General features: G+C 41.6%; 1 protein-coding gene across 12 annotated transcripts in view; it reads right to left on the minus strand.

Annotated features, from left to right (window-relative positions):
• Window positions 1–13,375, minus strand: part of TENM2 (teneurin transmembrane protein 2) — an 812,220-nt gene that overhangs the window by 79,161 nt on the left and 719,684 nt on the right. For all 12 annotated transcript variants that reach the window (XM_065409745.1, XM_065409744.1, XM_065409743.1 and 9 more), the window contains one exon: window positions 101–247. In XM_065409745.1, coding sequence (XP_065265817.1) covers window positions 101–247 — 147 coding nt within the window. The remainder of the gene's footprint in view (window positions 1–100; window positions 248–13,375) is intronic.

Raw genomic sequence — 13,375 nt, forward strand, 5'->3', positions numbered from 1 at the left:
TAGTATGAGAGAGGGCCTTTCTGTAGTAAAGTGACTCATGACGAAAGTGCATATAACCCTCTGTTCTTTAGGGATTGGGAATGGGAAGACTTTTGCTCACCTCCCTCATTATCCTTGTTATCAGCACAGGAGGTTTCCATGGCAACATTGCATCCAGGCCCTCTCCAGCCGGTCTGGCAGACACACTGCCAGCTGTTCTGACCGAGCGTGCATCTCCCATTGCCATTGCACAAATCAGGGCAGCCATCTGGTTGAAGAAATGAAGAAGATAAGTACTAGAAATACTAATTCACATTAAGATTCTATGCTCTAGGCAGGTGAAACAATACCACTGTGCATACAAAAAGCAGCTTCAGCTAGTGGGCTAAATAAATACCCTCACTGGTGCTGAGTGGGGAGGGGAAAGGGAGGGAAGAAATTCATATTTAGCCCACACCTTCATAAAAAGTGTGCATTCAAGTGTCACATTCAAGTGATATGTAACTGGATCCCCCAAAACTTTAAGATCTTGGGTTAATTTTTAATTGTTATGGACAGAATTGACAGTCTGCTGACACAGGATCAAATCCTCATTTTATATAAAATAACTCCTCCATCCATATATATCTACATAGGAGAATTTTTTTAAACAAAGATGGCAACATGCCCTGTGCCTTTTAAATGTATTATAGAATCCTCCAGAGCTTCTCCTAACATAAAGTTGGAATATAAAGAACCTCCAGCAAAACTGTTTCAGAAAACCTCTCTTTAGAAGTCAGGTTTAAATTCCTACCTTTAAAAGACTTAGCTATTTATTATTACAAAGCCTATTCATGTCAGGATTTAGCATGTTATATTTTCCTGAGAGACACCTTAGCAGGGATATCCCAAAAATGATATATAGTGTGACTGTCTTCAGCTGTGCTCATATTTATTGTTAGTAGAGCTGAATTGGGATTGAAATATTCTACCTGGTAGGCTGCCTGTGTGTATCAACGAAATGTTCATGGATAATGGGATACCTTAACTTGTCAAGCTACTTCCCATAGGTGAAACTGTCACAGTAGGTGGAACTGTACCTGGCGTGAATACCTATTGAAAATAAACAGACAGAATTCCCACTGACGGGAATGGAGAGGAAGGAAGAAGGGGGGGAAGCCTTCAAGGCCTGATACACACATGGTGGCAATAGTTCTTCACTACACTATTTACTCCACATCTGAGCCATTCCAGTAACTCCTCATTTGAGAAAGCTGAAGAGTCAGGCAACAAACCTCTCTCAGACGTTACATACAGACTGGGGGTAGGTGGCATAAATAGGAGCGAGAGGACAGAATTGCCACAAGTGGAGATCGAAAAAATGATCTGATCTACAGTAGAAACAGGATCGTTGTGCTTCAAACCCTCTCGCTAGGGTTTGAAATCCAATCTCCTAATCATGCTGTCTACATAATTGTCATAGAACACTGGGTAATTGCTCCTGGTATTTAATCTTATTGCTGCAGGAATCAGGCAGCAAGTTTCCACCTATATACAGCTTTGCAGACCAGGCTATGTACATCATGGGGCTCTCCCACCTTCCTCTGGAGGATCACATACCGGCCATTACTGGAAGGAGGATTTGAAGGACCAATGGTTTCATCTGGCAGAGCAAATCATGCTTCGATGTTAATTTTAATTCTCTGTAACCATAGTCCAAATAATCCCAGGAGACACTGATCTCAGAAGAACCTTTCAAACTCATCCACAGAATGCATCAGGGAAGGTTTCCTTATCCTGGATAGCAGTGGGCTAGTAGATTGTTTCTTGTGGCAAACCGTATTCTTAATCTGGGGCCAGCCTTGACACCTGGCCTGCAGCAGTACTCTTGGATCTTCCTGGGAGAATGTGTGTGGAGCAGCATATGTTAGGTCTCTCTGTATTTGCCACACTGACCTGGAGCTGTGACTGTTAATAAATGGATTATTCCACTCCCATGTCCAAATTAGTACAAGGGCACAGTAAAATTGACTATCCTAGCAAAGCATGGCTGTTCCTTATATTAGAAAACAGTGAGGAATGTACTTGGCATCATTCATCTTTAGATCTGCATGTTTTTGTATGTTTCTTTTATTTGAACAGAGAGCTTGTGAAAGGTCCTCGCTTGAGAGCTCTCACACTAAAGTCCTGTGTTTATCCACAGACCAGATCCATTACAGGTGGTAGCAGTCAAAGTTTCTACACACTGTCCCGCCACTGTGCTTGAACCCTGATCACTTCTAGCAGTTAAATGGGAGTTCAGTCTCCATGCCCATTCAGTGCCAATAAGAATGTAAACCAGGGATCGGCAACCTTTGGCACGCGGCTCGCCAGGGTAAGTGGCGGCCAGCACATCCCTCGGCCCACGCCGCTTCCTGCTGCCCCCATTGGCCTGGAGCGGCGAACCGTGGCCAGTGGGAGCTGCAATTGGCCGAACCTGCGGACGCGGCAGGTAAACAAACTGGCCCGGCCTGCCAGGGGGCTTACCCTGGTGAGTCGCGTGCCAAAGGTTGCCGATCCCTGATGTAAACTATGGTGCGTTTTGTGATGTGGCTACCTGTCTTTTGTGGATGGGGCTAAGACCATTAAACTCATTCTACGTAGACAAATCATCAGCAGATACTAAGAAGCCCTATGAGTTTTCTTCCAATGCTGCTATTGTGTATTTAAACTACACAATGCCTCCTTTGCTTGAAAGAAAGGTTATTTTTGTATTGTAGATCTTAGCAGCAAAATGTTACCAGCATACTGGACTATATGAAATATTTTGAAGGCATTTTATTTTATCTTTGGCTTGTCATGTTGTTTGAGTGACTAAAATGATAATGCATCAAGGGAAGCATCATGCTGTAAGACAAATGATTTGTTTTAAATGTAAAATGAACATTAATTGTGAATATATACTCAGGGTTTGCTTTTTGTGGGGGAACCGGAGAGAGAGATAAACACATCACAGTAGCAGGTTTGCTCCACAACATATGAGCAAGATGAAAACATGAACAGTAGGGAGCCAGCAAAATCTCTGAAAAGTTTTAGTTGCAGCTGGGAATTAATGGACATGACTTTGCTTTTAGCTTGAAGAGTGAAGGAAGCAGCACTAGTGCAGGCATGATGTTGCTAGGAAACCCTTTGCCACCACTGTAGAGTTCATTCAATTTGTGGCCTTCCAAAGAGAGACTTTGTGTTCCAGTAACGTAAAAAACAGCTTCCATTTAAAAAAAGAAAAAAGAAAAAAAGCTAGCACATAATTAGGCCACAATGAGATCTAATTATTTTTGGCAATGATTTTTTTCTTTAAAAAGCTGTTAAAATGATGGATGTATTTAGCTATGAAAAATGGCTTAAGTTGAAGTGAATAGGCAGGTAGTGGCTACTTTGGACTTTTACTAAAATGTACAAAAAGGGACTTAAAAAATTATCTCCAAATAAATACTTACATGACAGGAGAGCCATTATTGTCTGTTAGGCAAAAAGTGGTTCTAAGAGCCTGTTTACACAATAGACCAAAACATCTCCATTATGAGCTACAGAGTAAATAATCAGCTTTCTAAAAAAGGCCTAAAAAAGATCTAAACTATATTTGTGCAACAAACTTTTATGTGGGTCTAAAATACCTGTTTTTAAAAACTTCCTAACTGTGCAATTTCATAATGATTGAAGCCGATACCATCAGTCTGTTACTCAGGGCATGTCTAAACTGCGATCAGAGGTGCGACTGCACTTGTAGACATATCTCAGCTAGCTTTGATCTAGCTAGCTCAAATAACAATAGCGGCAAGCCATGGCAGCACAGGCTAGCCACTCAAGTATATAGTCAAGGTCCTAGATGGGGTTGAACAGCCAGTGCTGCTATTGTTATTTGAGCTAGCTGGATCAAAGCAAGATTGGGCATGTTCACGGGTCACAATGCAGATTGCAGTGCAGACATACCCTCAGTATTTGTACATGGCTAGCAGGGCTTGAAGCTTTTTGTCAAGCTGCCTTGAAGAATGAAAATCAAGCCCTGCCAAATGAAGTAATGTTAAGACTCTGATACAAAGCAAGGTCCCAGTCTTGCAAATATTCACTACAGGTAATAGTACTTTCTTCAGTGTGAGTGCTCGTGGAATTAAGCATTGCTCCCAGCACTAAGTGATTAGGCACCGAAAGCTTGCACAGAATCTGCCACTCTCACTCACACTCAATAACATATGACTCCCTGAGCAGTACTAATGAAATTAGTGAGGCTACTGAAGGATTAAAGTTCCTCTCAACGAGAGTAAGAATACCAGAAATCTAGCCCTGAGAACTAATTCACCGCTGCATTGGGACTGCAGAGCTATAGTACTGAGAAAGGGCCTGTCATCATTGAGAAGACAGGTAGAGATATTCCTAGTGTGCAGAATATTCCTTCTTATCTTTTCTATAACGTTTAATGGAAAATGTCAAAAAGTAAGCTAAAAAACTCAGGATATAGCGCCTGTTCAAAGTGTCAGATTGACAGTCCTGGAATCTAACGGCCTATTTATCCAAAGAACGGGCACAGCATGGTCAACAGCAGTGCAAGTTCCTCACACTTCTCCAGCAGCGTACCTCAACATGACTTGGAGAGACTGTCTCTGGGGGTGTGACGGGAGCTCAGTCTTATGCCCTTTCAGTCCACGGCTTGCCTATAGGAATGTTACAAGGGGGGGAAGGGGTAAGCGTGTGCACACGGGGGGAATTGCCTTAAGATGTTATTTAAGAGAGTTTTCGGGGGAGGGGGAGTTCACAGTTAATAATATCAAGAAACGTTTCACCATTCTTGACAAAATAACGGATCAATGCTGTAAGGGGAACAAGATGAGAGTGAGAGGATTTTGAGATTAAAATCAAGCACATCTTGGAACATACTGAAACATCCCTCCTCCTCATTACAGACAAACACACTTACACACATGTGTAAGTGGAAGGAGAACACTGGGAGAGGGAGGTAAAGAAAAAGAGAAAGCAAAACCAGAATGTCTCTGCTTGATATTAGAGTATGACCCAAAAACTGTGTGTTCCGCAAGGCTGAGATTCTGTGACGCTTTATAAAATGCCAATGAAAAAAAATTCTGTATAATCTTATCACTTCAGAATTGTGAGACTGATCCTTAATGTCTGGTTTCGCTTTCTTTCTATCTTAGGTTTTTCCATGGCAACCACCACCAAAGTCTCTAAAGCGCCTCCCAAGTAAATTAGATGGGCACAGCAAGCTCCTTAGAGGACTTCATTGAGTCCTCTGCTCTTCATTGCTCGGACAAGGATCAGATATACTTAGCTTGCTCATAGTCAACAAGGCCATGTCTTGGCAAGATACTTTTGTACTACATCTACATTGGCAAGTAGTATCAGATCATTGAATCCTATGGGAATCATCAGGTAAATCTTGAGAACAATCTTGTAACTCTTAATTGCACCAATCAGTAATTTAATAAATACTTTACGAATATATCATTGTCCAGGGACTTTATATTCTCTAGATACCCATACTGCTTGGTAATGAATTAGAATTGCTTTAGTCACACTTCCTAGGCCAGTTTCAACACAAACATGACCACAGCACTTCAAACAAGAGAAACCTGGCTGATATACACTATCTATGGAATTAGGATCAAAACATGACCAGCTAATTCCAGGGCTTTGGAGCTGTGCTCCGGGTCCGCTCCAGCTCCAGGCAAAAACCTGCAGCTCCATGGGTCTGGAGCTGCTTGGAGCTCCAGCTCCGGGCTCCGCTCCAAAGCCCTGCTTAAGACAAATACTAAAAAACATATAGAAGCTTTTCTATCAAAATAATTGATTATGAGCTCCTTGTAGCAGGAATTGATTTTTTTTTGCCTTTCTGAAAAGCACATAACACAAAGTAGGGGCTATTACAGAAATATAAATAATAAATACAACAATAAAAAATTAAGAACACCAGCATCACTAATAATACAAAGAGCTACAGAACTTTAACATTTGAAATTAACTCTTCCTATTTCCTATATGCTATTATGATTAAACATTTATATTGCAATAGCACCTAGACACCAATCAGGTCAGGGCCTCACTGTGGTAGGTGCTATAGAAAATGAGAATTCCAGCCCTAAAAAGCTTACAGTCCAAAAGACAAGAGATACTTAGAATGTAAGCTCTTGGTTATATGTTTTTACAGCACCTTCCACTATGAGGCCCTGGTCTATAACTGGGGCGACTAGGAGATACTGCAATACAAATAATACATACAATTATCATTATTAATAAATGAGACAAAAGTAGATGGGGATATATAATAATTAATTAGAATATTGTTAATGTCATAATTTAGATTTCCTATATTCACAGTGAATGAAATTCATTTCTGTGTGGAGGGCCAGTGCAAAATCTATGCAGCACTTAAGCTTATTTTGAAGACAAATATAGGACTTAAATAATGCAGTGACCCTGCAGACAGGTGAAATTCATCCAGATTGCATTGCAGAATTATAATAAACAGTAAACAAAACCATCCCTGTTATTTATGTGCTTATTTTCAAGCTATAAATACAGTGAAAACCATGTTGGGGATAAATTATCATCAGTGATTCAGTGCCCATTTAAACTAAGCAGTGATGGTGCTCAGTAAATTTATTTGCTATATATAGGCACTCAAGGGAAAACTTCAACCCAGTTTTAGATGAATGTCTGCCAAAAAACACCCCTTTCAGCTGAGTGATATTAAAGAATACCATGTATGCGCACGTGTACACACACAAATAAATATAACAGTTATTCTTGGCATGAACTAGTTTTAAACTTAGTGAAACTGAAAATAGTTTGTCACACTCTGGATAGAAGGTCAAAGTCCAAATTCATGCTGACTGCTTCACTTGGATTTTCTATCTGAATCTTGATTCCATCTCTAATCAGTAGCACTCTCTGTTCTGATAGAGCCAGACACCTTGGAAGGGGAAGGAAGGAGAGTGGAGTGGAGGGAAAGTCAGAGTCTGAAAAACTCTTCCCAAATGGGCAAGACTCATCTGTTTGCTCTTTTTCCAAATTTCTAAAATTTTACAATAATAAGCACATATTTTTTTAAACAGAGAAAAAGGGGGATGATGACATGTAGAAAGAAATAGCGAAGGACAAGCAGGGAAATCTTTCTGTCTACCTATCCAGGCACTTAATTGGCCCTCATCACCATAGTATTGGAGTGGCTCACAATGATCAATGGATTTGATCTTCACAGCATCCCAATGAAATAAAGCAGTATTATATGTATCTTACAGATGGAGAATTGAGGCCCAAGTGCACACAGGGTGTCTGTGGATGGAGTTGGGAATTGAACTTAGGTTTTCCGAATCCCAGTCCAGTGCCCGGTCTACTAGACAGTCAAATCATGGCTTTCTCTTCTACCTCCTCCACAAGACATGGGATTGCTGGGAGACAGAATGGATTCCCCTGGCCTTTCCCCACTTAGTGACCCCACGATGGTAAAGCATTTATTTGGTCCATAAAATCACTTCAACATGGGAGAAACTACTTAGGTCATCTGGGCCCTGATTGAAAGCCCTCTGTAGTCAATGGGAGTCTTTCCAGTGACTTAATGACCATTGGATCAGGCACCCAATCATTCCCCTTGCGCTGTACAGTCCAGTTTTAAATCACTCAGGTGACGGAGTTTACCCCCACTTCCAGGATGAAAGTATCATTATTGCATTTAAATTGGCAGTGTAATGGAGCTATAATATTGGGTGCAAACTTTTGTATTTAAACACAGCTACAACTAATGTCAGGGAGGAAAATAAAAACAAAAAAACCCCAACAACTGCCACCTAATTTGAAGAACTTCCACTTCTACCTGTCCCTCTAAAAATTATGTTTAAAATCTCAACCAAAGTACAACTGAAATAAACAGAACGGGTAATATGCAAAAGGAGCACAGGGTATGGCAATACCTAAGGAATGGATAGAAATACCACAAAGGTAATCAAGGCAATAGTCTGTTTCATTTGGCTTTTGGATGATAATCAGATTGTTTTTGTATTTTGTGCTGTTTCCTTCAATGAGCTACTGATATTCCCAGTGTCGTCTAGCAAATAATGAATGAGGTGCCAAGGAGTATGGAAATCAGAGCATGACTTCGATTTCTTATTTGTTATTTTTAACCATCCAATTCCTACACCCACTGGGCATAGTTAAAGCCACAGGAGAGGCATAAAAATACAAATGACACATAGTAGAGATGTAGGCACTGACCAGTTATTTACTGTATGGTTAGTGTTTATCTTTTAACTAAACTGAAATCAGTTTATAACAATAAATAACTAAATGCTTTTTTAACTATACGATACTGAAAAGCTAATGAAGTCACTAAACAATTCTCCCATACATTGTACAAATAAAGAAATAGCTAAACTAAGCATAAACAAACATTGTGCTAGTGAGTGAGGATGTGAAAGTGAAACTGACTCAAAAGTTAAACTGGTTAGTTGACTTTCATTGCACAAGCTGAGAGAGATGAAAAGGGCAAGCAAGAAGCATCAACAACCTTGAATACATAAAAATGGCCATACTGGGTCAAACTGATGGTCCATCTAGCCCAGTATCCTGTCTCTGATAGTGCCCAATGCCAGATGATTCTGGCAGTTGGAGATTTAGGGACACCCAGAGCATGGGGTGGTGTCCATGACCATCTTGGGTGATAGCCATTGAGGGGCCTATCCTCCATGAACTTATCTAATTCTTTTTTAAATTCAGTTATACTTTTGACCTTCACAAAAACCATGGTACAGGTTGACTGTGCATTGTGGGAAGAAGTACTTCATATTTGTTTGTTTGTTTGTTTTAAAACTGCTATTAATTTCACTGGGTGACCCACTAGTTCTTGTGTTAATGAACTTTCTCCAGACCATTCATCCGTATTCCCTTTCTTCAGACCATTCATGATTTTATAGACCCCTATCATATCCCCCTTTTAGTCTTCTCTTTTCTAAGCTGAACAAGTTTCTATCTTTTGAATCTCTCCTTGTATGGAACTTGTTCCATACCCGTAGTCATTTTTGTTGCCCTTCTCTGCATCTTTTCCAATTCTAATATATCTTTTTTGAGATGGGGTGAGCAGAACTGCATGCAGCATTTAAGGTGTGGGTGTACCAAGGATTTATATAGTGGCATTATGATATTTCCTGTTTTACTATCTATTCCCTTCCTAATTGTTCCTTTTGGTTAACTTAATTGACTCCGCTGCACAGGACGCAGATGTTTTTAGAGAACTATTCACAATGACACCAAGATTTCTTTCTTGAGTGGTAACAGTTAATTTAGACCTCATCATTTTGTATGTATAGATGGGATTTTTTCCAATGTGCATTGCTTTGCACTTACCAACATTAACTTTCATCTGCCATTTTGTGGCTGAGTTACCTAGTTTACTGAGATCCCTTTGTAACTGTTCGCAGTCAGCTTTGGACTTAACTATATTGAGGAATTTTGTATCAGCTGCTAATTTTGCCACCTCACTGTCCACCCCATTTTTCAGATAATGTATGAATATGTTGAACAGCACAGGTCCCAGTACAGAACCTTGGGGATCCTGCTATTTACCTCTCTCCATTGTGACAACTGATCATTTATTCCTATCCTTTGTTGCATATCTTTTAACCAGTTACTGATATATGAGAGGACCTTCCCTCTTATCCTATGACTGCTTAATTTACCTAAAACCCTTTGATGAGGATTCTTGTCAAAGGATTTCTGAAAGTCCAAGTACACTATATCGACTGGATCACCCTTGTCCACATGTTTGTGAACTCCCTCCAAGACCGCTAATAGATCAGTAAGGCATGATTTTCCCTTACAAAAGCCATGTTGACTCTCCCCCAAAACATATTGTGTTTATCCATGTGTCTGCTAATTTTGTTCTTTACTATAGTTTTAACCAATTTTCCTGGTACTGAAGTTAGACTTACTGGTCTGTAATTGCCAGGATCGCCTCTGGAGCCATTTAAAAAAATCGACCTTACATTAGCTACCCCCCAACCATCTGGTACGGAGGCTGATTTAAGCGATAAGTTACATACCACAGTTAGTAGTTCTGCAACTTTATATTTGAGTTCAGAACCCTTGGTAAATACCAGTGACTTATTACTGGTTAATTTCTCAATTTGTCTCAAAACCTTGTCTATTGACACCTCAAGCTGGGACAGTTCCTTAGATTTGTCACCTAAAAAGAATGGCTCAAGTGTGGGGATCTCCCTCATATCTTCTGCAGTGAAGACCAATGCAAAGAATTCATTTAGCTTCTCCACAACAGTCTTAGCTTCCTTAAGCTTCCTTAGCTTTAGCACCTCAATCATACACTGGCTCCATTGTTTGGCAGACTTCCTGCTTCAGATGTACTTAATTTTTTTTTTTTGCGGTAAGTTTTTGTATCCTTATCTAGTTGCTCTTCAAATTCTTTTTTGTTCTTCCTTATTATGCTTTTACACTTGACTTGCCAGAGTTTATGCTCCTTTCTATTATCCTCAATAGGATTTCTGATTTTTAAAGGATGCCTTTTTGCCTCTAACCACCTCTTTTACTCTGCTGTTTAGCCTTGGTGGCATTTTTTTGGTCCTCTTACTGGTTGAGCTCTATTATATAGCATTTTAAAATAGTTACTGATTCCTCTCCACTCTATTACTCATAGTGCAAACAATTATGATGTTAAGTTAATTTCCCTAATTTGCCTGGGGATGTACAGTATGACAGAGTTCTCTTCCAATCTCTATCTCCTCCTCGATCTATTTATTTTTGTAACTATCTAATCTGTCTCTCTGCTTGCTTATGATATTTACAGGGTATCAGCTGCCACTGAATCTAGGCACCAAAATAAAATACAAAAATGGAAGAGGAAAAGATGTGAAGTTATTTACTGGGGATTTATTAAATCCCTTGGCAGGGTGTCAACTGTTGATATACAAAAAAGCAAGTCTCCATAGCAGCCGCTTATTGGAATACTTAATTTGTCCTTAACCTACCTTTCTGGAGGAATACAAGAAGGGAAAAGGAAAAATGAAAGAAGGAGCGCTCACGTCACTGCATAAATCACATAAGTTAGAAATGGAAAAAATCTAGTAGGTCACACAGTCCATCTCCCCGCCAATGGGGATTGTGCCCAACAATATATTTTCAAGTGTTTTACTCAATCTGGTTTTAAATTATTCAAACAGTAGGGCTTCTATTACTCCCTATGGGAAGATTCCCCTCACAGCCCCTAGCCTAGCTGGAGCACCACTGCATTCTGGCAATCAATGGCTGTTAGAATGGCTCTTTGGGGCTTTCTGGCATATGGACACAGATCGGGGCAGCACAGAGGCTGCTCTAAGTTGTGCTGGAGGTGGAGCTGGTTTTAGGGTCGAGGTCGGCAAAATGCAGCATGGGTCCTGCACTAAACATAGCACAGCTAGACCCAAGAATTGGGACCTTTATAAATAAACCATAGGTAATATCATTCACAGGGCCGGCTCCAGGTTTTTGGCCGCCGCAAGCAAAAAAAAAAAAAAAGAAAAAAAGCCGGAGTGCCGCCCCTTGAAAAGTGCCGCCCCTTGAAAAGTGCCACCCCAAGCACATGCTTGGAATGCTGGTTCCTAGAGCCGGCCCTGATCATTCATATGTGCATTGCACATATTTTCTACATACCCTACGGCTGCTTATATTCTAGAAGAGTTGGTTGCATAAGGAGAGCCATGTGAAGGGAGATACTAGTGTGTGTGTGTGTTGGGGGGGAGGAAAAGATGTAAAAAGTAAGGGATAGAGGCTGAATCTTCCAGCCCCACTACCGTGCGAGAGGGTGTTGAGGAAGCCAAGGAGAAGAGGGCTCCAGCTCAAGCCAAGAAGAGGGCTCCATGCTGCAACGTGGGGCCCAACTCCAGTTCTGCCAACAGCAGAATGCTCAGTGAGATTCTGCTCACACATAGACCAGATCCCCAGGGCTTGGAGTAGATCAAAATCTCTAGACCCACCTGTGGTTTGTGAGCCCGTTGGGGCAAGAGAATGGCCTGAATCAATGTAATGAGAGTGTACTGTTTGCTTTTCTGCCCTGTAGCGGGGCTGTCACCCCGCTAGGACCCTGAAGGGGTTAAAACAGCCCTGGGAAAGGGCTGCCCCAGGGAACCAATCATGGGCGGGCTTGAGGCAGCCAATCAGGGCCTGGCTGGGCCAGTATAAGAAGGGCTCCTGGGGAGCAGACAGGCAGGCAGACTCACTCTCTCTTTCTCACGCGTGAGAGAGAGAGAAGGACCTAGCTGCCTGGGAGCTCAGGGTACCGGGAGTAGAGCAGTGCTGGGGAAAGGCAAGAGAAGTTGGGGAGCTCCAGCCTGGCAAATCCCCAGGCTGCAGGCCTTGCTAAAGGCCAAAGCAGGTACAGGGGTTGCAGAGGTGCAGCCCAGGATTAGGCAGAGGCAGCTGGTCTGACCCCCTTGCCAATGATGAGTGGCCTTTACAGACTGCAGTTTGCCCCAGTGAGAGGGGGCTAGATGACGACTGGCAGTAGCCACTGAGGCAAGGTGGCTTTAGGAGGTTGGCGTTTTCCCTGGGAGGGGAGATCCAGAGAGTGGGGGTACTGCTGGGGCAGAACCCTGAGGTAAAGGGCACCGGGGTCTGGGAGGGACACGGGAGCCTAAGGCGGCGAGACACTGGCCAGAAGGAGGCGCTCCAGAGCTGAAAGAGCTAATTCCCGGACGACCAGCAGGAGGCGCTGCGGCGATGAGTCTCGACCTCACTACATGCCCCAATAAAAAATATTAGCTGTTCTGACTGCAACATATATAAACAGACAATAGGCCAAATTCAATCTTGGTGTATCTCCTCTAACATCAGTGGAGCTGCACCAAGGATGAATTTGGCCGATTAGATGACACAGATGGGTGTAGAAAGATTTAGTAAGTGCGCTCCTGGGTTTTCTTTGGGGTGATACTACTTTTTTGTCAGTGATGAATAGGATAACATTGGACAATTTGTATTACTGGAAACATGAAATGGAATACACTGTCATATTGATGTGCTCAGCGTAGGGTAGGTACCTGAATTATCCATAATCTGGAAAATACAGATCTACACTCTGTTAAGGATTAACTGACCACCTGGACATCACAAAATTTATTTCCGGCACAGACTGCAGTATTGCTGTCAAATAATCTTCATGGTATCAGACAGGCCTTATTCTTTGTACATGCTGATAATGAGGATGTGCTCAGGAAGTAGAGATCATGGTTTGTCAGCTCCTCCATGTCACATACCCAAGGAACAGTCATCCCTTCAGTGGAATACATTTTGAACAATGCAAAATGTGAGTCTCTCTCTTCTAAGTCATGCCATAGATAAATAGTTAACTGGATGATGTACTAGAGATGCTATCCAGCTGCTAACCTGCAGA

This window comes from Emys orbicularis, chromosome 8 (assembly GCF_028017835.1).
Source record: "Emys orbicularis isolate rEmyOrb1 chromosome 8, rEmyOrb1.hap1, whole genome shotgun sequence".
Classification (NCBI taxonomy): domain Eukaryota; kingdom Metazoa; phylum Chordata; order Testudines; family Emydidae; genus Emys; species Emys orbicularis.